The sequence below is a fragment of the Schistocerca americana genome, chromosome 1 (assembly GCF_021461395.2).
Source record: "Schistocerca americana isolate TAMUIC-IGC-003095 chromosome 1, iqSchAmer2.1, whole genome shotgun sequence".
In the NCBI taxonomy this organism is placed as follows: domain Eukaryota; kingdom Metazoa; phylum Arthropoda; class Insecta; order Orthoptera; family Acrididae; genus Schistocerca; species Schistocerca americana.
Genome location: NC_060119.1, coordinates 168550807 through 168576663, shown reverse-complemented (window position 1 = coordinate 168576663; position 25857 = coordinate 168550807). Strand labels below are relative to the sequence as shown.

The window sequence follows — 25857 nt, the reverse complement described above, 5'->3', positions numbered from 1 at the left end:
AAAATGTTCGTTTGGACTGCAGCATTGAATGATAATGAATCATGGACTGTGGGAAAACCGGAACTGAAGAAAGTCGAAGCGTTTCAGATGTGTTGCTACAGAAGAATGTTGAAAATCAGGTGGACTGGTAAGATAAGGAATTTTCTCTGCAAAATTGGCGAAGAAATGACCGTATGGAAGACATTGACATGAAGAAGGGACAAGATGATAGGGCATCTGTTAAGACATTACGGAATAACCTTCATTGTTCTAGAGGAAGCTTTAGAGGGTGAAAACTGTAGGAGAAGACAGAGATTGGAATATATCCAGCAGGTAATTGAGGACGTAGGTTCAAGTGGTATTCTGCGATGAAGAAGTTGGCGCAGGAGAGGAATTCGCGGGAGGCCACATCAGACCAATCATAAGACAGATGACTCAAAAAAATGACAGTTCTTTAATTCCATATATGTATTAAAATACATTCTTATTACTACTATTATTATTAACGTCAGCACACATTGTTCATATACCATACAAACTGTGATGTTGACTCACTAAAGATGTCTGTTTAGACACAAAAGAAGGACTGAAGCTCTAAATCCTGTCATGTGAAATAAATGCATAATTAAATTCACTGCGGTACTCTTTAGTTTAGAGGTACCTTTAGTAGCAAACGTGTGTATCTCAGTGAAGAGTTTTGTGTCGTGAAACCGAGGCGCGTATCGTGTCGTATTGCTAACGGACATTTTTGTACTGATTTGATGAGCGTTGATTTGCTGCTAACGGTTTCTCTCTTTCCGTTTACAATGCAAACCATATGCTTGAAAATTTTACTGCAGATTCAAATTTTAACATTAAATGTAGACAACTGTATTGTCTAACTGCACCATTTACGTCCACTGGGACTCCAACCGTGACCTAACATCTGCTTATGTCTTTGAGCACGAGGAAACTTACTAAACATAGTATGCTCTTTTTCGTGTGAGAGTAATATTCATTCTGATATGCTTGACACCCTTAATGTTTGAGGGTTAATCATAAACTTTAATTAACATCTCGAAAAAATGAAGTCACGTAATTACTTCATCGTTTATTTTCGTCTGCAGGTCTGTAATATTCGAGCCACTGTACTATATTACAGCCCATTAACAAAGTGCCATGCTGTAATTAGTACCCTGCGTTTGAAAGGGAACAACGCTGCAACAATCCGTGCTGAGTTGCTGGAAGAGTATTGCTAGGATCCACTATGACGCGGTACAGTGGTCATGTGGCGCATTGTGCTTCCGCTGTGGTCAAATAAGTGCCAGACCATCTCTCTGTCAACAACCGGGAATCACAAGACAAGTGGAGGTCCTGGTGGTCGAACACTGGCACATCACAATCGAGACGGTTGTGGAAAAAACGAGAATCACTCACAGTTCAGTTTGCAGTATCGTACTCGACATTTTGTACATGATAAATGTAGCCGTCGACGGAGTTCTGCGACTGCTCATATGTAAAAAAAATAAAAAGGTCGCCGAACCGAGCCAACAGTCGAAATGTTGCAACTGTATCTCGTTAATGTACATTGTGCACCAGGATGCAATATCTGAAAGTATTCAAGTAACTTGATGTATAGATTCGCTATTACATGGATCTAAAAATGTGTTCTAGTTTGAATATAACGTTTCCTTTACCTAGGATGTCCGTCTGCTTGTAGAGGTCACCCAAATTACAACAATGTGGGCGATAATGCATCAAATTACAGCAGTGCAGGAGTCACTCAATGAAAGTACGGCGTGTGATCGTTTTGTTCTGGCGAATGGTATGGCATGTGATCGTGTACTTTCTGGCTACCAAGGTGGTATTGTTGCGGACATTTGTGTCATAATGGCACATAAAAACAGGTTCACAATTGAAGATCGTCTTCTTCTTAGTGAATGGGTGCATGAAGGGAACGAACGTGTGTGTCGTATCGTAAAATTAGGGAAAACTGTTTCAATCGCTTCAAGAAGGAAGCCCCATCGGAGGCAATTCTTCGGATACTGGAAAGAAAGGCCTTTGCAGCTGGGTTTGTGACAGATGCACCTCGCAGTGGAAGACCCAAGAAACATGACAACCATAATGAGGTCACTCAGTGCTTAAATCCATTACTGCTTCGTTCACCAGAAAAATCGGCAAGGAAGCGGTGACCGGAGATGAACATTCCCATAACCTCCACGCGTCGTTGGATGAAGAAAGAACGTTACCGTCCATCTCGACCAGGCAGCAACCTATTCATAATTATTCATAATATGAATACGCGACGTGATTCGTCCGAACAGTTACTTGCATTTTTTCCAACATTAGCGGCCCGCCTTAATGTTATGATGGCAGATGAATTTGTTGAGTATCTTAACTCTTAATCTCGAAATGTTTATATCTGGGTGAAAGACAGCCCTCAACAACCTCCAACTGTACACAGAGAGTAATATAATCAGAGCGAGTTTGAAATATGTAAGAAGCAAGTGAAACATTAGTATCTGTGTTGTTACATGCTTGCTTGTGTCTTTTTCTGTTAAGCACAATTTCTGCTATAGTTAAGGAATAGTTTCATTTTCCTGTTTGCCTTTCATGCTGCTTTTTGTTTAGATACAATAAGGCTAAATATTTTCGATCGCTCACCATGTGGATGACTTCTTTCAGCACCTACTCATAATGGAGGAGTTCCGGTTGCATCTCTATGACTGTCAGACAAATGAGCAAAGCAAGTAGGGGAATTATGTGCCGGGTTAAGTGAAGACCCAACCATCATCAGGCACCATGATGCAATGTTTTTCTTTCCCTCACTCAGCGCAGTGTTAACAGACTATACTAGTATGGGGCAAATCGATACTGGAGCATACTACCAAAATCTCTCTACTGGGATAGAGAAGGCTTCGAAGACGAAGTATCTCGAGAATCTGTCTACGAGGGTATTTTTGATTAAAACTGTGTGCCATACAGAGACTCGAACTCGGGACCTTTACCTTTCGCGGGCAAGTGCTCTACTATCTGAGCTACCCAAGCGACTCACGCCCCGCCAGTACCTCGTCTCCTACCTTCCAAACTTCACAGGAACTAACATTTCTGGAAGAAAGGATATTGCGGATACACGACTTTGCCAAACCCTGGGGGATGTTTCCAGAATGAAATTTTCGCTCCCGAGTTCGAGTCCGGCGCACAGTTTTAATCTACCAGGAAGTTTCATATCACTGCACACTCTGCTGCAGGGGGAAAATTTCAGTCAGGCTATTTTTGGCCTACAACAAGGCCCCAGTGCTTTCTGCACAGAATACAAGTCAACAAATTTCTTTAAAAATAATTATTCTTTAAATTTTCGGGGCAGACTCTGTATGCTCCTAGTATGAAGTTATTCGGACCATCATCTCTGGTACCTGTAGTATTCATAGACATTGGTGCAATTAATGAAAGCACAAATGAATGTCGAGTGTACCCAGTCCTACCTTGGTGTGAGACTATGTAATCGTCTAAAGATCGTGGTGCCACATCAGTGTCGGCAACGCACATTCATACCACTGACATCAACTATGTCACGCTGCAATCCGCAACAATGAACGTAGGTGCTCCTAAAGACCGTGCCTTTCTCACAGCACCGCGGCGTCTTCACAAACAGGTCAATATACAGACGAGCATGGAAGTGCTCTGCCCGGTTCGTGACCTCAGCTGAAGCGGTCAACATCATCGAGTAGGACTAAAGCAATACTCAAGTCTCAGATGGAAATGTGCTTTTGTTATCATCGAACGTTTTACTTCGACATCACTTCAATTAATTAGTGCATCAAGTAGTGCTATAATAGTCACCGGCAGCAAACACTCCTGTGGCAAATAGCTGTATCAAGTTAAGCAAATCTTTTCATCACTCGTGCAATAAAGTGAAGTAATATTTCATATGTTATAGTTCCAATGAGCCATCTCCCAGAGAAGTCAAAGAACCCATAGTTACGGCCGGACGCTTGTAGTTTCGTCTTATCGTGACAGAGACCACTCCGCTGCAGCAGGAAAGGCGCGGCGGAATCAGCGGCTGTGTTGTAGAGGTTGTCAGGGCGTGCAGACAGCGGCCTGGTGGTCAGAGCTGGCGTGGCGGTGTCGCCACTGCGGGGGCGGAGTGTAGGGCCACACGACACGGCCCACCCATTATCCGAGCCGCAGCAGGCAAACACTCGCTGTGCAGTGTGTCGCACACACGCCGACTACTGGGCGCTCCGTCGCTGCTCAAGTGTTGTCCGCTACGGAGAAGAGAGCGCGCGGCAGAAATGTGGTGGCGAGTCTGGTAGCGCTCTAGAGCCGCGTTTCTCAATATACTTTTTTTCACCTTTGGGGAACACCAAAAAAGCTTCCAAACCTTCGCGATACTCTTACGCATGACCTTTTCTCCTAGATGGAAAGAAGCAAACACGTAGTAAAGTACACAGAACATATACACGATTACTCAGCTGCCCCTGCCTATGGGCTTTATGCAATCCTAAACACCTTCACCCTGCCTATGGGATTTATGCAATCCGCAACACCTTCAAATATCACGAGCAACATGTTCATATTCTCTCCCTCGCTATGCACAAACTATGAATGCAACAAAAAAACAAGACCTTTTTGTTGAAAATTTAATATAGTTAAATTTTGTACTGGCTTTAATAAGTTTTCGCTAGAGGCTGTAGTTTTCCAATTACTCAAGAAAAACGTACAAAAGTGACCTTCAAACACGTTTTTCTTGTATACATCGAGAACTGTTGCCTCCAGAGAAAATGTACCTCAGTATAAAATTAAATTACATTGAGTTTCCTACCAAAAGGTCTTGTTAACTTGAAACGTCCCCTTTGAAAAATTATGAATGACTGTGTTGGTAAACTTCTACGTTATTTGATTTTCAAACAGCTGTGCAAAACTCAACGTACTCAAACAGTTTTCTCTTTACTTATTCTGATCATCACTAAACTGACACACATTTTAGCGTAACGCAATCTGAATTTCAATAATCCCTACAAAAGAATGGCCCTCACTAACTATAACCTATACCTTCCATGAATCACTTACCTCACAAAAATCTTCGTTACTGGAACTACTGAAATTCAGCGAGCGCCAATACTGCCAGCTAAATAAAAGATTATAACTACTGATAGGCTTAGTTAGCAAATGAAAGATTCTGATAGAGAACAAATAATGTATTTACATCAATAGCATTCAAAAGTCATTATATATAATATATATATATATTTTTTTTTTTTTCTCAAAACTCTGTCATCTCTCTCCCCACACCCACCACTGCTGGCGGCTCACCTCCAACTGCCCAACGCTACACTACACAAGCGAATATTCCAACAATGGGTCCAACCAGCCACTGACTGCACACAGCGCAGTCAGCGATTTTCATACAGAGCACTACATGGCATTACCAACATAAAAACCTTAACAGCCTACTTGCAAATTTTTTCTGTAGGACTAACAGATTGTACTAAGCAAGCGAGAGAATATGAATATATAGCGAAGGCATTATATATGAAGGCATTGTGGGTTGCACGAAACCCATAGATATGGGCAGCTGCATCAATCCTGTTTTTCGTTATACTGGGACGACTATTAGATACAAATCTCGCAAATTAATTATGTAAGATTCTTCATTAGAAACATAAGAACATATGCATAGCCCAGTCACATTGTTACCTCGTCTATTTTCAACGTCAAAGTGCAATAACCACTGACAGGCGGCAGGCGGCAGAACCAGCAGTGGAGGGTATATAAAACGTGTTGGGAGGGGCGCGGAAAATAATGCAATAGTTCCAGAATGAGATTTTCACTCTGCAGCGAAGTGTGCGCTGATATGAAACTTCCGGCATACAGTTTTAATCTGTCAGGAAGTTTCATATCAGCGCACACTCCGCTGCAGAGTGAAAATCTCATTCTGGAAACATCCCCCAGGCTGTGGCTAAGTCATGTCTCCGCAATATCCTTTCTTGGCGCTGAGCACTATGGGACTCAACTTCTGAGGTCATAAGTCCCATAGAACTTAGAACTAGTTAAACCTAACTAACCTAAGGACATCACACACATCCATGCCAGAGGCAGGATTCGAACCTGCGACCGTAGCGGTCTCGCGGTTCCAGACTGCAGAGCCTAGAACCGCACGGCCACTTCGGCCGGCAATATATGCTTTCTTCCAGGAGTACTAGTTCTGCAAGGTTCGCAGAAGAGCTTCTGTGAAGTTTGGAAGGTAGGAGGCGAGGTACTGGCAGAATTGAAGCTGTGAGGACGGGTTGTGAGTCGTGCTTGGGTATCTCAGATGGTAGAGCACTTGCCCGCGAAAGGCAAAGTTCTCGAGTTCGAGTCTCGGTCCGGCACACAGTTTTAATCTGTCTGGAAGTTTCAATGCAATAGTTGTCGTAATGCGGAAACGGAGCGATTTATCTGACATCCAAAACGGCATCATCATTGGCTTTCGGACCAAGGGTGGAAGCATTTAGTAAATAAACTGTTCGGTGCCGCCATTGTTGAAGTATACTGTGCATGACAATGTGGTGCTATCCAAAACCGCGCCCAGGCAACTGTGGTGGACCACGGGCGATGGATGGCAGGGATAAACGACGGCTGCGGACATGTGTACGGGTGAATAGACGTGCAGATGCTGAGCAGTTGACCGCCCAGATGAACCAAGGGTCAACCCACAGTGTCTCTTCAACGACCGTTGCTGCATAAGGGCCTCTGCAGCAGGCGCCTGGCTGATGCACCCATGCTGACTGCTGTTCATCAGCGATGAAGGCTGGAATTTATACGCCAGTACCGCAACTAGAGACAGGTTGCCTTTTCTGACGAATCACGTTATATGCTTCGTCTGACAGATGATCGTTGGCCTGTACAGCGTGAAACGTGTGAAAGCAAGAGGAGTCCAGGCCGGAAAATGGAGCGTTAAGGTCTGCGGAATCTTTTCGTTACATTACGTATGTGATCTCGTCATTGTGGAAGGAACAGTGGATCACCACAGGTACAGATCTATCCTTGGCGGCCATGTCCACCCTGACATGAAATTTGTTTTTTTCCGGAACTATGGTAGTTACCAGCAGCACAATGCAACATGTCACACAGCTCGCAGAGTACGTGTGTGGTTAAAAGAGCACTAGGATGAGTCTACCGTACTTCCCTGACGACCAGACTCCCCGGATTTAAATCCAATAGAAGCCATGGATCATCAACCAATAAACGTACCACAGCTGGCCACATTACTGGAGTCGGCATGGCTCCACATCCCAATTGGTACCTTCCAGAACCTCACTGACTCCCTTCTTGACGTCGTGCATTGTTCCGCGCGGTAAGAGATGATTATTCAGGCTTTTGACAGGCGATTACATTAATGTTCAAATGGCTCTGAGCACTATGCGACTTAACTTTTAACTTCTGAGGTCAGCAGCCGCCTAGAACTTAGAACTAATTAAACCTAACTAACCTAAGGACATCACATACATCCATGCCCGAGGCAGGAGTCGAACCTGCGACCGTAGCGGTCGCCCGGCTTCAGACTGTAGCGCCTAGAACCGCACGGCCACTCCGACCAGCCTTATATTAATGTGACTGACGTATAAAAACACGTAAACACTAAAACGAGTGAGACACGTGTCCCTGGCGATTTTCGCAAAGTAGATTTGTGTCTGGACGAAGTCTTGACAAACACTCGTCGTGTTTTATATTCTTCAATGTACAGACTCGTGCAAGTACGACGTTGAAAAGGGCAGTAAAATGAGATATGGCTTTACTCCAATATCCAGTTACTGACTTTTGATTGGGATCCAAAAACGTCGAGCGTTTTCTTTAAATTTAGGACTCAGGACGTTTTCCTCGTCAGGTGCAGTCTATCGCACCCATTCAGTTGTCGAGATCGACGGAAAGTATTGGGATATCCTTTTTTACAACTCAGATAGGTGCCTTTTCATTTGATTCTTTACCTGATTCTTTTCTTCTGCACTCAACTCACTTGATGCAGTAGCTGTAGCTGGAAAAGCAGTTAGATAGTTCTCTGCTATGGCCGAGATCCAAAGGGAGAGTTCTTTCGAGAATGCGCTGTTTATATCACTTGATATGATCGTTTCATGTAATTTCTACATATTTGGATTCAAAGCATTAAGTTTGTTGAAAATATCGGAAAGATACGCCAGTTTACAGACTTATCATTAAAATTGCAAGCAGTTTAGCTGTAAGTTCCAGAACTCTGGTAAATATTTTTCCTTTGGAAAGCAAACAGCTTGTGCTGTGGTATAAAAACACTTTATGATCTGCACCCATTTTTTAAAGAATTTCTCAAACAGTCGCGATTTTACTGGACCAGTTTTTATATAGTTAATCATTGAAACTATCATTTGAAAGACGTCACCAAAACTATTTTTGTCCGTTGTCTTCGTCATTAAAGCCTCTCTATGTAAAGAGCAATGAATAGTTGTTACTGATGGGTTTTTATTCCGCACAGAAGCTAGACACACCTTTACACAATATTTCCTTTCATTGCAGCATCGCCATCAGTACATATAGCACTGCATTCCGTCCACTTGAGTTTATCTTGAAATAAACTCTCGTCATCAGCAAATGTATCAGTTCCAGTGGTTGCCGTTTCCAGTTCTCGACGAATGCTCGATAATTTCTGATCCGCAAACAAATCTCACAAAATAATAATTCAACTTCTAAGTAAATGCCAGTGCTTTCATTTAACTGTAGAGCAAATTGCATGTTTGTTAAGTTCTCGGTGACAATATTGTGAATGTAAACTGACGTGTCCTTAATGCACCGATGACAAGCATGCTCTTGAAATCTGTTAAACTGTTTCCGGTCCCAACATAGTAGCAACGATTTATTTACATGCGGGTAGAATAAGCTCTTAGCCGATATTATGGGAAAGTTATTTAAGAAATATTAAATGATGTCAAAACAGCTTTCTCTCTCATGACAGAAAATGCTTGCATAGAAGCATACAGACCTTCAAAATACTCTCTCGGTTTTTGAGAGATACTTTAGTAGTTCCGTTCCAAATGCCTTTTTAGCTTGTTAGGTACTACAGACTCATTTGGCAACATCGTATAGCACACACAAACATTTTGGTATAGGTTTGCCTTCCTCGCCTACCCACATAAATCGTAAATTTCTATACTCTTTTTTATAGTGCAATTTTTGTTCTCTTTCGAAATTTAGTATATTCATCTCCACTCTCCTCAGATGCAGAAGCGCTGTGGACGTCTAAGGATCTCTTTTTTTTCCTTGTTACAAATCTTTCCAACATGAAAAGAGCACTTCAAGAACTAGCAAATGCATGAAACTATTGATGCTAGTATAAAATTGTATAGAGCAGCAAAACAAGACATACGACAACTGATTGCTAAAAAATAAAAAGATTGAGAAGTTAATGTCGGCCCTTATGCCGGCGAACTGGAAGAGGAATGATCCAGAATTTCCAGAAATTTACTTTGAGAATCCACAGAGATTTTTTACTGACGCAGTCGACAATGCCTACGAAGAGTCAAAGAAATGGTGACCGTACCGACAAAAGATCAAAGGAAGCCCCCCGAGGAAAAATGGGACTTCGTTGGTGTAGATTATATACGGATGAAGAATCGTTCGTTTTAAAGTTGAATGCAAAAAATATATAATTATAACGATGCGACCCATGTTTAAATGCATGTAATTATGTATGATAATGGGTGATTTCTTCCAAATTGGGGTAATCCAAGAAACGATTTGGCTATAAATTCTTTGTTGTAGATATGTTATGTGTGGAAGATCAGGAGACATTAAAAATCTCGCGACTCACTTGTGTCGTGACACGGCGGTAAAGAAGTGTTGCTCTACAGCGATACGGCGCTCTTATTTTACAGGTTCAATATTTTCTTTCTGCTATCTCCTGGTTTTGTACTGTTGGAGTAAATGAGTTGTGTGTATTTTGCGTCCAATAGGTAAAAGAGACAGAGAGCCCCACGCCCATACTTTTGAGACAAAAATAATTGGATGAAAACTTGATTTATTTCAAACATTTTGTACGGAGTAGCATTTGTTATGAATAATTTCCATTAAGTTTAATGCATCTAATCTATAAGATTACTATGCGCAAAATTTGTGAAGCAAAGATTATGATGATAAAATAACATTTTCTTTCAAAACTCCTTATTTTTTTATGAAGTCCAGTTCTTATGCCTCAGAAACCTATGGCGATAATGAGCGCAAATTGCATCAGTTTCTCGCTTTTCGTGAAAAAGTTTTATAGTAATTCCATGAGCTTGACGCTGCACTAACTACGTAAACAACGTACAAGAAATCTTCAGTTTGATACCAGTGCGAAGAATTTAGCTTAAGAAACCCGTCACACAAATCAAATTACACAATAGTTTTGTCTTACTAAAAAACGGTTCAGCACTGTAATTGATGATTTCTGGGATATGATCCTTTCCTACTTCAGTCATCTTGATATTGAAATAACTGCTCAGTGCTAAGATTGGAAATACGAGTATTTCTAGTGTTTGTTTAGCTGCTGAAGGTGGAAGTCATTTACTATTCCAGAGCTCCGTAACTGTGTATATTTCTTATCTTTCATTTTGTTTCCTTATTTCATTATCCTTTTTCTCATTGAGTTTTTCTCCTCATTTGTGAATATAATTCATATCCACGGTAAAATATTCTATATCTTGACATAGCGCTCTCATAGTAACTGTCAAGATGTGAGCTGGTTTCCTGTCACTCATCGAACATCCATCGAAAGCTGCAGCAAGCTATCAGTAGTCTTTGTTGCTTGACGTCTTCTTCCTTTTATAACCTTTAGCGATGAAACTTTAGAGACATTGTTATGGGCCGTTGTTCTTGGAACTTACAGGAAATCGAGCATCTCTGAGGAAAAGCAGCATAAACCAGTAGTCATCAATTAGGTAGTATGGCTGAGGCAAAAAATGATTAGCAAAATCTGAATGTGAGTAAAACGATAAAAATATTCGAAGAGGTACTTTACCTTCTTTTTTATTTTGAAATTCATTTATGTATAGATTTGTTTACGCAGCTCTTCATTTTCTTATTCACTTCGCTTTCGCCTTCTTCACAGCCCCCTCTGTTTTCTCATAAACTCTTCTTCCTTTCTCAAATAATGATAATGGACTAATAAATTTCATTCGACTCATTTGTACATTATACGGAACCAAACTGATGACAGAGTGCCATATAAGTACCACCTTGGTACTAGCGTTCTAAAACGTATTTAAGAATATATTCATGTGTTGTTGTAATCATTTCATTTCATCCTCATCGAGGCCCAAGTCGTTGAAGTGACGTGAGACAGGAGGCACCGCACCTGGTGGTCCAACAATACCATATAGCTTCCCCCGGGCAGAAATTCCATACTATCATTGCAGTCACGTTAACATCGGAAATGAGATTGATTTGATGAGGTTCGAGCAAACACATATATTACATGACCATACCTATTTAGCTTACGGTTGATTCCGCAATAATGTACGTAAAATTCCTTATTCGTGTGTACTTGGTGTTAGTAGCTGCCTTGTGAGTAGTTTTTTAGTCCTGTTACAAATCCTGCACTCCATAAAGATTATCATCACTGTGGCTGATAGGAGTAGCAGAATCGTCAAAAGTTGCAAAACTGTGCATGACTCTGGACCAATATTCTCTTGTTTCATGGGCTAAAAACCTTAGCTCCCCATATAACGTACTGAATATTTGCACTGTAGTCGCCACTGTGTGTTGTCTTTGCTGTGATGAGGTTTGGTTCACGTCACGTCAACTCCTTGCTTTCGTAAGCAAGAGGCGTAACATTTGGTGCTGCTCTGCTGACGAAGGCTGACAGCGAGGGAACTACAGTAGTTATTGGTACGCTGCTTCTGACACACACACACACACACACACACACACACACACGCACACACACACACGGTCACGTCACGTCACGGATTAAGATACTTTTATATCGTTTAACAAGCTCTGCTGAAGACTCAAAACTCTGCTCTGACTTATAGGCTGGAACATTGTAAATTCCCTCCGGTGACTCAATTTGATTCAACTTAGCATTTTTTATGCTACAGAAACAAGACCTGACTTAATTATACATCGGTTAACACGAATACTGTAGTACACAGTAACCGGAGGACTGACAGGGGTGTGTTACTGAGTAACAACACCGAACTACGTACCGGTGCTGCGTACTCAACGTGTAGCCGCACGTACTCCACCTGTTAATCTTAACTGTCCTTGTCAGTTACGCAGTTGTTCATACGCTGCATTCTCATGCATGTAATCGATACCAATTTACTTTAACTCAACAACACAACACGAAAGAAAGAGCAAACTAAACGGTAAAATTGTAATGTATTATTGAGGCCCCACGTCTTCCAAGTTGATTGTATTCGTACGCTACAACACTTATGCACATACGTGTACCAGAATTCATTGAGCTTACACGACTGAAAACTACTCCCAATTGTGAAGGCACTTCCGTCTCCACTGAAATAGTTATTCTTGTATATAATACAAGTGCGGCCCTGTCTGCCGCCCAATTTAGGCTATCTGTCGCTGAATTTCTGCTCTCTGTCACGCGAGACTTAAATGAAACGGTAGGATGTTTTTGGATCTGTTTGCAGTAAGTCACACGGCATTCTCCTAGACAAAAAATAATCTGAAACTACATTTGCGATCAGAAGGTCATCAGCGACAATCTATTGACAATACTGAGATAGCATGCAACTACACTCCTGGAAATGGAAAAAAGAACACATTGACACCGGTGTGTCAGACCCACCATACTTGCTCCGGACACTGCGAGAGGGCTGTACAAGCAATGATCACACGCACGGCACAGCGGACACACCAGGAACCGCGGTGTTGGCCGTCGAATGGCGCTAGCTGCACAGCATTTGTGCACCGCTGCCGTCAGTGTCAGCCAGTTTGCCGTGGCATACGGAGCTCCATCGCAGTCTTTAACACTGGTAGCATGCCGCGACAGCGTGGACGTGAACCGTATGTGCAGTTGACGGACTTTGAGCGAGGGCGTATAGTGGGCATGCGGGAGGCCGGGTGGACGTACCGCCGAATTGCTCAACACGTGGGGCGTGAGGTCTCCACAGTACATCGATGTTGTCGCCAGTGGTCGGCGGAAGGTGCACGTGCCCGTCGACCTGGGACCGGACCGCAGCGACGCACGGATGCACGCCAAGACCGTAGGATCCTACGCAGTGCCGTAGGGGACCGCACCGCCACTTCCCAGCAAATTAGGGACACTGTTGCTCCTGGGGTATCGGCGAGGACCATTCGCAACCGTCTCCATGAAGCTGGGCTACGGTCCCGCACACCGTTAGGCCGTCTTCCGCTCACGCCCCAACATCGTGCAGCCCGCCTCCAGTGGTGTCACGACAGCCGTGAATGGAGGGACGAATGGAGACGTGTCGTCTTCAGCGATGAGAGTCGCTTCTGCCTTGGTGCCAATGATGGTCGTATGCGTGTTTGGCGCCGTGCAGGTGAGTGCTACAATCAGGACTGCATACGACCGAGGCACACAGGGCCAACACCCGGCATCATGGTGTGGGGAGCGATCTCCTACACTGGCCGTACACCACTGGTGATCGTCGAGGGGACACTGAATAGTGCACGGTACATCCAAACCGTCATCGAACCCATCGTTCTACCATTCCTAGACCGACAAGGGAACTTGCTGTTCCAACAGGACAATGCACGTCCGCATGTATCCCGTGCCACCCAACGTGCTCTAGAAGGTGTAAGTCAACTACCCTGGCCAGCAAGATCTCCGGATCTGTCCCCCATTGAGCATGTTTGGGACTGGATGAAGCGTCGTCTCACGCGGTCTGCACGTCCAGCACAAACGCTGGTCCAACTGAGGCGCCAGGTGGAAATGGCATGGCAAGCCGTTCCACAGGACTACATCCAGCATCTCTACGATCGTCTCCATGGGAGAATAGCAGCCTGCATTGCTGCAAAAGGTGGATATACACTGTACTAGTGCCGACATTGTGCATGCTCTGTTGCCTGTGTCTATGTGCCTGTGGTTCTGTCAGTGTGATCATGTGATGTATCTGACCCCAGGAATGTGTCAATAAAGTTTCCCCTTCCTGGGACAATGAATTCACGGTGTTCGTATTTCAATTTCCAGGAGTGTAGATAATCGACATCGTCTAACTCCGTCTAACTTACCGACAGTAGTCTGTGTTATGCCATGTTGTGTGATATTAGCTTTGTACATTACACTAACTTTGCCTAAGACTACAAAATATTGTCATTATCAAAATATACTTAACCGACACCAATTAAAAGCACTTCCTGTTTTACTGTACTTAATCAGACATTGTCAACTCCAAATGAGCAAAGATGCAGCGCATTACTAGACCTGCAAAGCTCCCGTAGACTATCATAAAGAAGATTAGAGCACGGTTGCTATCCTAGTAGCTTTGATATTTTAAGGTAGTACCAATGTTACTTGTAGGTTAGGTGTGTTGCATACCTATCAGGTTTTACCTTATAACGATTGTTTTTTCCACTCATGCGATCAATGTATTACTAGATTCCCCTAAAAGCGGGAAGTTGTGAACGGTCTAGAAACTGAGTGAGGATATATAGAGGGCAACGTAACCTACAGAATATTTTTGTTCCATCTATTTATTCGCCACGTAAAAATAAACAGTATTTACAGCAAAATTGTAACTGTCAATGTTTAATATAGGTTTTATTAGAAAATTGTTGATCTGTAACGTGAAACAATAGAAAAAGGGAAACGAACAGAGTGTCATGCACCGCTAGAAAACGAAATTTCCCCAACAAAAATGTAGAATAAAAAGCCGCAAAAAATATATCTAACATCACTTCAATACTTCGCCGAAGCCATGTTTCTTTTATTGATAAACGACTTCTGGATTTATCAATAATAACAGGAAACTCTTGATTGATGAAGAACGTTCTATTGAGAATAAAATTACAACTGCTATATATATTTGTGCTTCTGCATTTACACTGTACCTGCATCAAAAGTAATGCTTTGCTTATATTGCAGCACAGAAGCTACGCGACCATTTAATTTTTATTACTTACAAGCTTATCGTACGGATATGTATTACACAATGGACCAACACTGAATGATGTAAAGTTATAATTATGTGCAAAACAAACAACCAAACACGGAGAAAGCAAAGAGAAGTCGTCAGCTCCCAGATTCCTTCTTACATTTTCATTTGTGTTACTTTCCGTTCTTTGTTACCAGTACTTTCTTACCATTTACTACTCATTTATGTAGTGTACAAAAATTTCCAAACCATCGTTTTAGTAGAGCTCGCAGTTTTGGTGGAGCGCAATTCTCCTTATTACATAAGCGATGTGGAGCAGCCATTTGACACAACATCCGATGCAGCACCCGATGCGTTCTCCCCCCCCCCCCCCCCCCAAAGAAAGGTCCGTCATCCCTCCTCCTACTGACTTTCTTGCACTACAATGATGCCAGACAATTCACCTTACTAGTAATTTCCTTTTTTGTAAATATAGTCCAATATCAGTTGCTCAAATGGGGACAGTAACATCATAATTGTGGAAATAATTTTCCATCCATATTATCTCCTACATAACGTATTTTTATGATAACTGTTTTTCCTTCTCTGAGCTGCACAGCCTGGGATAGGTCTACTTGTACGTCGCCAACGAAACGTCTGCCCCTGCAAACTGCGTCGATGTTTCAGTTCTTGCCCCTTGTGTTTTTAAGCCAGTCTTCTAGACTTTCTGACAAAGCGCTCCGAATCCCTGCCATAATGACTTGCAGTTTTCGGGCGCTCCGTCTCCCCACTAAGCGACAATGGCTGCCTGCGGTCGTTTATCTCGTTATTCCCAACTCGGATCACGAAGCGGTTTGTGTCAGTCTCTTTGAAATAAAAATCCCCACCCGTACAGCTTATGTTTCTAACCGATTCGTTATCTTAATTAAGTATTCTAAGATCAGAACTTGGGAACTTTGGCAAAGGTACGTCATGTCACTGATCATGCTAATTTCACTTTTCAAGGCGTCTCAGCAAGTATCCTGCTAGCTACACAACTTCCCAAAAGAACAAGACTCCACCATCCCGCTCATTCTCCTGTTATTATAGTTGAGTTGTACATCGGAACTATTTGTTCTCCCTGCATATTATTTTGTATATGATACAGAATAGATTAATCAGTAATTCTGTGTAGCATTGGTTCAAGATTAATTCATAACTTAAGAGGCGATATTGACCTATTTTAGAAATTACTAAAAAGTTACCCAGTCTCTCATTCCTTTAAATTGAGTTGACGGGATATTGTCACAATGTAGCAAACTAGGCTCACATTCTAGTAAAGTGAAGTCGCAACGATACCGGGTTTTGTGTTATCTTCCAGTCAGTCTTTTCATGTCGGTTTTTTCAGCAGCATGCAAGGCAACTCACCCTTCTCCCCTCCGTGTTAAATCTGCATGTGTTGTTATAGCATGAGGTCCCCTTGATGAAATATCTACTGGAAATAACTACATCGACAATAATAATAATAATAATATCAAATTGAAGTAGTTAGTGTAGAGAAACTGTCAAAGGGAAAATGAGTCAAGTATAACAGAATAAGCCTAACATAGCTTCAGATTTGGAATAGATGGAAATAGAGTTGAAACTCTTCTATCGAGATGATACAGACACACTTCATGACTTCGAGTCTTGATAAAATTTGTTGACCAGTGGAGACCTTCAGTGTGAACTGCTTAACTTGATGTCACTCTTTTAAAGATATCACTTGCGAAAGTTAGACATCCTAACAATCAAAGGCAATATATTTTAAAGGAATTATTACTCTGATTTTTTATCGATGTCATTTGTATTAGAAAAATTAATAAAAAATCACTCCATTTACTTTTAATAAGTCAGTACTTTAGCTGTTGTTATTTTAGCAACTGAACTTCTTAGTTTCTCTTACGTCTCTTATTAATATTAACTCCATTAACATAACTATTTCTTTTCTTTCAGGTAAGTCCACGCGCCCTTAACAGGAACTGCTTGTTTGTTCAGTAAGTACTAAATTTGCACTGCTTACTACTCTGTCTCAAACAGCACTAATGGAGAATGCTGAGTATAGAGGATGCGGGCTATGAAAATCTTTGCACAAGTTAGCAAGAGGTGGTCAACAGCATGAAACTGTTGCAGAGACTGTTGCATATACATCCAGGAAAGCTTAGTTCTTCAGTTATTACTGTCAAGTTGCTCGCTCGTTGATTCTGTTCACAATACCAGCAACTCAAAAGAAAGGTTCTAACAAGGGAACCTCCCCATCGCACCCCCCTCAGATTTAGTTATAAGTTGGCACAGTGGATAGGCCTTGAAAAACTGAACACAGATCAATCGAGAAAACAGGAAGAAGTTGTGTGGAACTATGAAAAAAAATAAGCAAAATATACAAACTGAGTAGTCCATGCGCAACATACGGAACATCAAGGATAGTGTGAGCATAGGAGCGCCGTGGTCTCGTGGTTAGCGTGAGCAGTTGCGGAATAATAAGAGGTCCTTGGTTCAAGTCTTCCCTCGAGTGAAAAGTTTACTTTCTTTATTTTCGCAAAGTTATGATCTGTCCATTCGTTCATGGACGTCTCTGTTCACTGTAATAAGTCTAGTGCCTGTGTTTTGCGACCGCACCGCAAAACCGTGGGATTAGTAGACAAAAGGACGTGCCTCTCCAATGGGAACCGAAAAAATTTAATCGCAAGGTCATAGGTCAACCGATTTCTCCACAGGAAAACACGTCTGATATATTCTATACGACACTGGTGACGGCATATGCGTCACATGACAGGAATATGTTGTCGACCCACCTAACTTGTACACTTGGCGAATGGGTAAAAAGATTCTTCTACCTTGCCCGATTTAGGTTTCTTGTGGATGTGATAATCACTCCCAAAAAAGTGATGAAAACATGATAGTTTGTCACATAAACTGCAAAAAATGAATGCAACAGTTTCACAGTCGCACAGTTTTTCCTGTGCTCTGTCAAAACATGTTTTTAACGTTTTCAAATTTTTCCGTGTGTAGATCGTCAAATCCTGCATATGTCCAAGCAAATCTGAACATGTCCTGGAATTTTGGAGAGCGAATTTGATTATGTGTGAGTGCCTGAACTTTGATAATTGTCTGAAAATAAAAATGTAAACTTTTCACTCGAGGGAAGGCTTCAACCAAGGACCTTTCGTTCCGCAGCTGCTCACGCTAACCACGGGACCAGGGCGCTCCTAACCTCAGAACATCCTTGATGTTACATACCTTGCGCATGGACTACTCAGTTTGTATATTTTGTTTATTTTTTTCATAGTTCCACCCAACTTCTTCCTGTTTTTGCGATTGATCTGTGTTCAGTTTTTCAAGGCCTATCCACTGTGCCAACTTATAACTAAATCTGAGGGGGGTGCGATGGGGAGGTTCCCTTGTAAGTGTTTTTTATTTTGCTTCACACAAGCATCAATTCGCCGGGTCGTGAATCATCATAGTTTTTCATCCTGCCACAGACGTTTGTTTTCGCATAGTTTCGTGACACCTTAGTATAAGCTGTCCATTGCAAAAAATAGCTCGTTTAGATGTATCCAAAGATAAATGTCCAACGTTCTGAGGTCATGAGAATACGCAGGCCGAGAAACTGGTTCCATTTCGTCGTTAGCATGGAAATTTAGAAGTTTGTGCTAAGGGTCTATGGTACCAAACTGCTGACGTCCCTAGGCTTACAGACTACTTAATCTAACTTAAACTAACTTACGCTAAGGACAACACACACACACACACACACACGCCCGAGGAAAGACTCGAACCTCCGACAGGGGGAGTTAGCATGCAGAAGTAGTTGTCGCTAAGTGAATCTCAATCTGTGCGACTACAGTGTGCTGGAGCTTCAGCATGAAAACGCAGAATGGTTTTTTTATTGCCACTGTTTATTCTGTATGGAGTCTGGAAAGTCTATAGGTGTATCACATATGTGAAGTGCGGCGAGTAGATATGAAGCTACCAGTAAGCTACATACATTTCCAGTCAGTAAATGATTGGCGCTGATAATTAGCCAAAATTGTAAAGTCACGTCTAGCGTCGGCTCACACACGTTCATAGTGGTAACTCGGGACACCGTTTCCTCAGAATATTGCCTCACCTGCAACTAGATTGATGGGAGAAAATACGATTTGAATACTGGAAAAGTTCGCAAGTGATGTACGATCAACATGCTAACGAACTAGCTGCGTGAAACGTTTCACGAAAAAAAAAAAGAAGTTTGTTGGGATGTACACTGTACATCATTGTCAAATAATAACAAAGATACGATGTCACACACACACTTACAAATATTGCAGATTTTCGCCAAGGTTACTTAAGTGGTTTTCTAGGTGTCCGACTTCGGTTTCATGGCCCTGATGGAATTCCAATTACATTTATATTACGCTCCAGAATCAGCCGCTTTCCTTGCTCATATTTATCGACAGTCGTTTGTGCAGCCGCATAATCCCTCGTGACTGGGAAAGAACACAGACAACTCCTATTTAGAAAAGGTGCAAAATAGCGAATGCAGAAAATTACAGACAAATATGGCGAAGGTAGTCGGACAGATTGCATTATTGAGTGGCGTAGCGGACAAAATTCAATTGTGATGGTTTGGGACGCCATTAGCTATAACGTGCAATCTCGTTTCCAACCTATTGAGGGAAACCGTAACAGTATCCGCTAGATAATGGAGTTGTTAGGACCGGAGTCACTGCCCGTCGTGCAGGCAGCTCAAAATGCCATATTTCAACAGAGGAAAGCCCTGTCACATGTGGAGCGGCGAACGTGCAAGCTTTCTTTGAAGAGCGATAGACAGCACTGCTTTCCTGGCCTGCACGTTTACCTGGTATGTTGGTCACAGAACATGTGGTTGTCGGTAACTTGCTCGTTCTGGTCCTCCTGCAACCACCTTCGATGCTTTATGGCAGCGTCTATAAATCACCAGGCAGTGTGTCCTACAGAAGCGTATCCAGCCGCTCTGTGACCGGTGCACGAAGTGTAAAGGCTTTGAATGCAACTTCACTTCGTGCTAAATTCTCATCAAACTGCATATCCTGTTTTGTAATTCTAATCATTTGTGTATTGTCATCTGATTACAATGACATTCATTCCAGTTATTACATGCCTCCATTTACCAGATAGGGTCAGCAGCTTCTGTTCACCGGCGGTGCCGTTGTCTCCAGAATAGTAACGCCGTTGGATGATAGTAAAGAAGTGCAGAAAGACTTCGACGTGATTCCGCTTGGTGTAATGAATGCAGCTGTTTTGAAATGTGGCCAACTGCAACATAATGCCTATAACAAAGAGAGATACTACGGCAATGTCCGATCACAAGACTAGCGGTGAACATTCTAAGCATGTTCAAAAAAATGGTTCAAATGGCTCTCAGCACTGTGGGACTTAACATCTGAGGTCATCAGTCCCCTAGAACTTAGAACTATTTAAACCTAACTAAACTAAGGACATCACACTCATCCATGCCCGAGGCAGGATTCGAACCTGCGACCGTAGCGAACGCGCGGTTCCAGACTGAAGCGCCTACAAGCGCTCAGCCACTGCGGCCGGCCCTCTAAGCACGTCACATCGTCTGAAGATGTAGGAGTAGGAATAAGAAGTGGTGTGTAACGGAACAAACGCATAAAATTAGCTCTTCCGAAGGCGACTTCAAGGCTTAACTTTGCTGGAAGGATTCAGTGCCTCGTTAAAGAAAATGTTACAGTGAATCATTCAAAAGTGCGTCAAATGTTTCTCTAAGCTTATGTATTTCTTACTTTTACATATATCATTTCGCAAAACAGTTGACAGTTTTTTCCAATTTTTTAATCCGATGAATTTACAGGGCGAATCTACTTTCACATTTACTTTGTTGCGTTAAATTATTTTCATCATCGGAGAGGGCGCGACAAGCAGTACAGCAGTACTCGGTCATTCGTTCGTTTCCTGAATGGAAATGTAACAATCGCTTCCACCGAACCAAATTAGCGGCAGAATAACTAGGTATCAAGGCGAAAAATGCAAGAGAGAAATGAGAAGGATACATACATGCTTACAGTTGGTACTGCGTTCATCTACTTCTAATTTCGTTATCTTTGCTCACAAGTACAAAATTTTTATGTAGATTGAAAGAGAACGGGGGAGAAAAGAAAGGGAAGGGATTATTGATATCAGCTGCATCAGGACTTTGTCATGACTTTGTGTGGCATCAGCAACAATAAGTGAAAATGTGTGCCGGACCAGGGTTCGAACCTAGGATCTCCAGCACACATTTTCAGTTGTCGCCGCACATAGTGCTGATGCAGCTGATATCACTAGCCCCTTCCCTCTTTTACTTTCCTTATCCCCTTTTACTTTCCTTATCCCCTTTTACTTCCCTTAACCCCTTTTAATTTCTTTAACCCCTTTTACTTTCCTTAACCCCTTTTACTTTCCTTAACCCCTTTTACTTTCCTTACCCCCTTTTACTTTCCTCACCCCTTTTTCTTTCCTCACCCCCTTTTACTTTCCTCACCCCTTTTACTTTCCTCTCCCCCTTTTACTTTCCTCACCCCCTTTTACTTTCCTTACCTCCTTTTACTTTCATCACTGCCTTTTACTTTCCTTACCCCCATTTACTTTCCTTAGCCCCACCTATTTTCCTTACACCCTTTTACTTTCCTTACACCCTTTTACTTTCCTTACACCCTTTTACTTTCCATACACCCTTTTACTTCCCTTGCCCCCTTTTACTTCCCTTGCCCCCTTTTACTTCCCTTGCCCCCTTTTACTTCCCTTACCCCCTTTCACTTCCCTTACCCCCTTTCATTTCCCTTATGCCCTTTCACTTCCCTTACCCCCATTCAATTTCCTTACCCCCATTCAATTTCCTTACCCCCTTTCACTTTCCTTACCCCCATTCAATTTCCTTACCCCCTTCCACTTTCATTATCCCCTTTCACTTTCGTTACACCCTTTCATTTTCGTTACACCCTTTCACTTTTGTTACACCCTTCACTTTCCTTACACCCTTTCACTTTCCTTACACTCTTTTACTTTGCTTACCTTCATTTACTTTCCTTACCTTCATTTACCTTCCTTACCGTCATTTACTTTCCTTACACGCTTTGACTTTCCTTTCTCTTCTCACTCCCCCCCCCCCCCCCCCTCCTTCTTCTTTTCTTCAATTTACACAATATGTTTTACAGTTGTGGCTTCCACCTGGTGTCTGTTCTTTCGGACATGTCAGAAAGAATGGTCACAATGTATTCATATAAAGTACAAAGTATGATGGAATGGCACAGTGAGAAATTTGTTATTTAATTCTAAGTAATTCGATGTGAAGAATTGATGAGATATACTCTGTTCATCGTAAACCATGGATTCAACCATGTTTCTTGCACTTTCAGGCATATCTAAACAATATTGTTTCAATTACAAAAAAAAAATCGATGTATTGCAAAAATTGACGCATTCTTCGATGTGTAGTTATAACATCGATGCTACCAAGCGATATATATTGCACCGGAAAGAAAATCGACGCGTTTTTAATATCCATCCGTAATCTCGGCTGATGTTACGGATCGTTTGAAATAAAGGAATAGCAATTGTAACATAGTCTGTGACAAGCTTTGTATTATCGTCATTTGGTTGCTGAGAACAGTTGAGCGAGAAGCATGCAGAGAGCAGCGTTACGGCGGGCACTTGGTCTGCTCAGTTCGGCGGCTCGCCCCTGCTTTGTTGAAGCAGAGTCCCTGTGTGGGTGTGGGGAGCGTATTTTTCGCACATGGCGTGCCCGGCCTGTGTGTGAAGTAGCGGCGTCAGCAGGAGCCGGCGAGCCGCCGGTTTATGGACACAGTCTCGCTACTCAGCACTTCAGCCAAAGTGGCCTTCCTTGGGCACAGCCGCTGTCTAGCTGAATGCGCCCGGAGACACTGCTTTACGACCTCTCTCTCCCGCCAGACGCCGCGTGTGAAAGCTCAGCCTCGTCTCGGAGCTGCCACGCTGAAGTAGCGGTGGACCGATCCACGGCTCAAGTGCTTTCTTGCATTGGGCTACTGTATAATGAAACACCTCCACTAGCAAAACTTCTCTCGTAACCTCACGTTAATGGTACGTTTATGCAGGAGTTGTAATAAGCGATAAGAGCGTCGAATAGAGCAGCGATTAAAGGAAAGCGTGCGCTCAATTTCTATGAGACCTCCATGACGGATCTGAGTGCTGTTTATCGTATTTATATCGGCTTTGAAATAGATACTAAAGTAAGAAACTTCCTGTCAGCTTAAAACTGAGTGCCGAGTCATCACTCGAACCTCGGGACCTAGATACCAAAGTAGTTCTAAATTTACTACGTTACAATAGGATACAAACCGAAGCGATATGCAATTGAGAATACTGTGATCTTGAAAACTACGTGACGTAAGTGTTAATGCATGTTAAATCGAATAAAACCTGCCTCTTACTTAATGTACATTTTTTCTGATATCTGTCTACTGGTTAGTCATTTAGAAGTCTAGCGTTATCTTTACGCCTCGAGCTGTAGCTGTTGCTATATTAGTGAGTAAGATACATGGTAAGACTGACACATTGTCAAAACTTAGATCTGCAAACGTCAGTGATTCCAGAAAAAAAATAGCGATTAGCCCAAAAATATTTGAAGGTTTAGTAACTGCTTAGAAAGTATAGACGGGTAATCTAATCGAATTATTTGCGGTGCCCATTCTGGCTCGACGTTCAAGAGCTATAAACGTTCCGTTCTATTACAGAGATTCTCATACAAATTATAAGTTCTCGGACATTAATATTGTACTGTATTGTATTGTATGTTAACCGGGGGCCTAAAACGACGGAGAGGCTCTGTCCCCGCCGCAGCCGCTGTAGTCCACAACCCCACGACGACTACCGCAGTCCAACCCTCCGCCGCCCCACGCCGAACCACTCTTTCAGGCATATTGTGCGGTTTGGCCCCCGGTGGACACCCCCACTCGCCCCCTCCCCAGGAAACGTCTCACACCAGATTACCAGATGAGAGTAACCCCTATGTTTGCGTGGTAGAGTAACGGTGGTGTACGCGTACGTGGAGAACTAGTTTGCGCATCAATCGTCGACATAGTGTAGCTGAGGCGGAATAAAGAGAAACAGCCCGCATTCGCCGAGGCGGATGGAAAACCGCCTAAAAACCATCCACAGACTGTCCGGCTCCACACTAGTCCGCCGGGCGCATTCGTGCCAGGGACCAGGCGCTCCTTTCCAATTCGCAAAGCCGTGCATTAGACCGTACAAAATTCTTGATGCCACTGCTTTCTTAGTGTGACACAACAGAAGTACATCTACACCGCTGCTACCTAGAAAGATAGCGCAGTGGTTAGCTGACTGGACTCGCGTTTAGGAGGACGACGGTTCACGTCCGCATCCTGCCACCCAGATTTGCATTGAGGTGACAGAAGTCAAGGGAAATCTCCTAATAATGTGTCGAACCTCGTTTTGTCAACGTAGTGCAGAAACTCGACCTTGCATAGACTCAACAAATCGCTGGAAGTCACCTGCAGAAATAGTGGGCCATGCTGCCTCTATAGCCGTCCAAAATTGGAAAAGTGTTGTCAGTGTAGGATTTTCCGCACGAACTGACTTCTCGATTATGACCTATAAATGTTCGATAGGATTGATGTTGGGCGATCTGGGTAGCCAAACCATTCTCTCGAATTGTCTAGAATGTTCTTCAAACCAATCGCAAACAACTGAGGTGTTGAGATCAAAAGTGGTACATGTTCAAAAAGATTTCGTACTTGCAGCCGCTCGTCGTAAACTTCATTACACGATATTTCGGCTGGACAACTGACAGCCATTTTCAGGTGAGCCGAACGAGGACCGACGGTGACGTTTTTTTCCTTTACTGTTATTTTAAAACCTTGCACAAAACGTAGGCCGACATCGGCCTGTCTATACCACTCTTTGGCTATAGAAAACCAGAGAACAGATAACATGTAGACAGATATACCGAAAATATGAATATGAAACAACAAGTGACACACATAATCATAAAAACGAAGACGTTCGAGTGGAAGACACTGAATTGTATAAGCAAGTCCAAATGTACACGAAGGCTCAATGAGTACACTGTCAAACGGTGAAGGACACTGAAGAGAGACAATTGCACTGGAATGGAGATGATCTTCGACACACTGCACACACTATTGCACGAAAAAAGGGAGAGAGCCTGCTACAGGGAATAGGGGAGGGTAGGAGGGAGATGGGGAGGACGCCAGTGGGAGAGACAAAGTGAGGCGGAGGGGAGAGGGTAGGGTTGTGTGTGGAAGCCTGGGGGGGGAGGAGAGGGAGAGAGGAGGGGAAGGAAGTTAGGAGGGAGAGAAGGGAAAGAGGGAGCCCTGGAGAAAAAGCTCAGGTGGAGGAAGGGGAGGATCAAATCTGGTAGGATGGGAAGATGTAGGGGACGAGGGCATCATCCTGGGGGGGGGAGCAGGTGGAAGCCACCTTGGGCAAGGATATGGAGTGTGGTAAGATGGAGAGCGGGTGGGATGCAAGAGTACAGGTGAGGCAGTGGATTGGGGTGGGAAAGGACGAGAGAGACAAGTGGGTGAGGGGGATCAAGTTTATGGGATGTGTAAAGGCTCCTTATCTATTCAAGGAAGAGGAGCAGGTGTGGGAAAGGAATTAAGTCATAGAGTAGCCGCGTGGGGGATGAGAGGCATATGTGATAGGCGAGGCGGAGCGCTTGGCATTCCAGGATTTGAAGGGACTTGTAGTAGGTAGGTGGGCGGAGATCCAGGCGGGATGGGGATAACAGGGGATGGGGTGGATGAGGGATTTATAAGTGTGGAGGACAGTGGAGGGCTCCAAACCCCAT

At 43.0% G+C, this 25857-nt stretch overlaps 1 protein-coding gene across 1 annotated transcript in view; it reads left to right on the top strand.

The window, feature by feature from the left end:
- Positions 1–17083, top strand: part of LOC124622619 (calcium-activated potassium channel slowpoke-like) — a 490591-nt gene extending 473508 nt beyond the window's left edge. Inside the window, exon 2 of the mRNA XM_047148389.1 lies at positions 16980–17083. Within this exon, the coding sequence (XP_047004345.1) occupies positions 16980–17024 (45 nt within the window). The 3' untranslated portion in view covers positions 17025–17083. The remainder of the gene's footprint in view (positions 1–16979) is intronic.
- The last annotated feature ends 8774 nt before the right edge of the window (positions 17084–25857 follow it).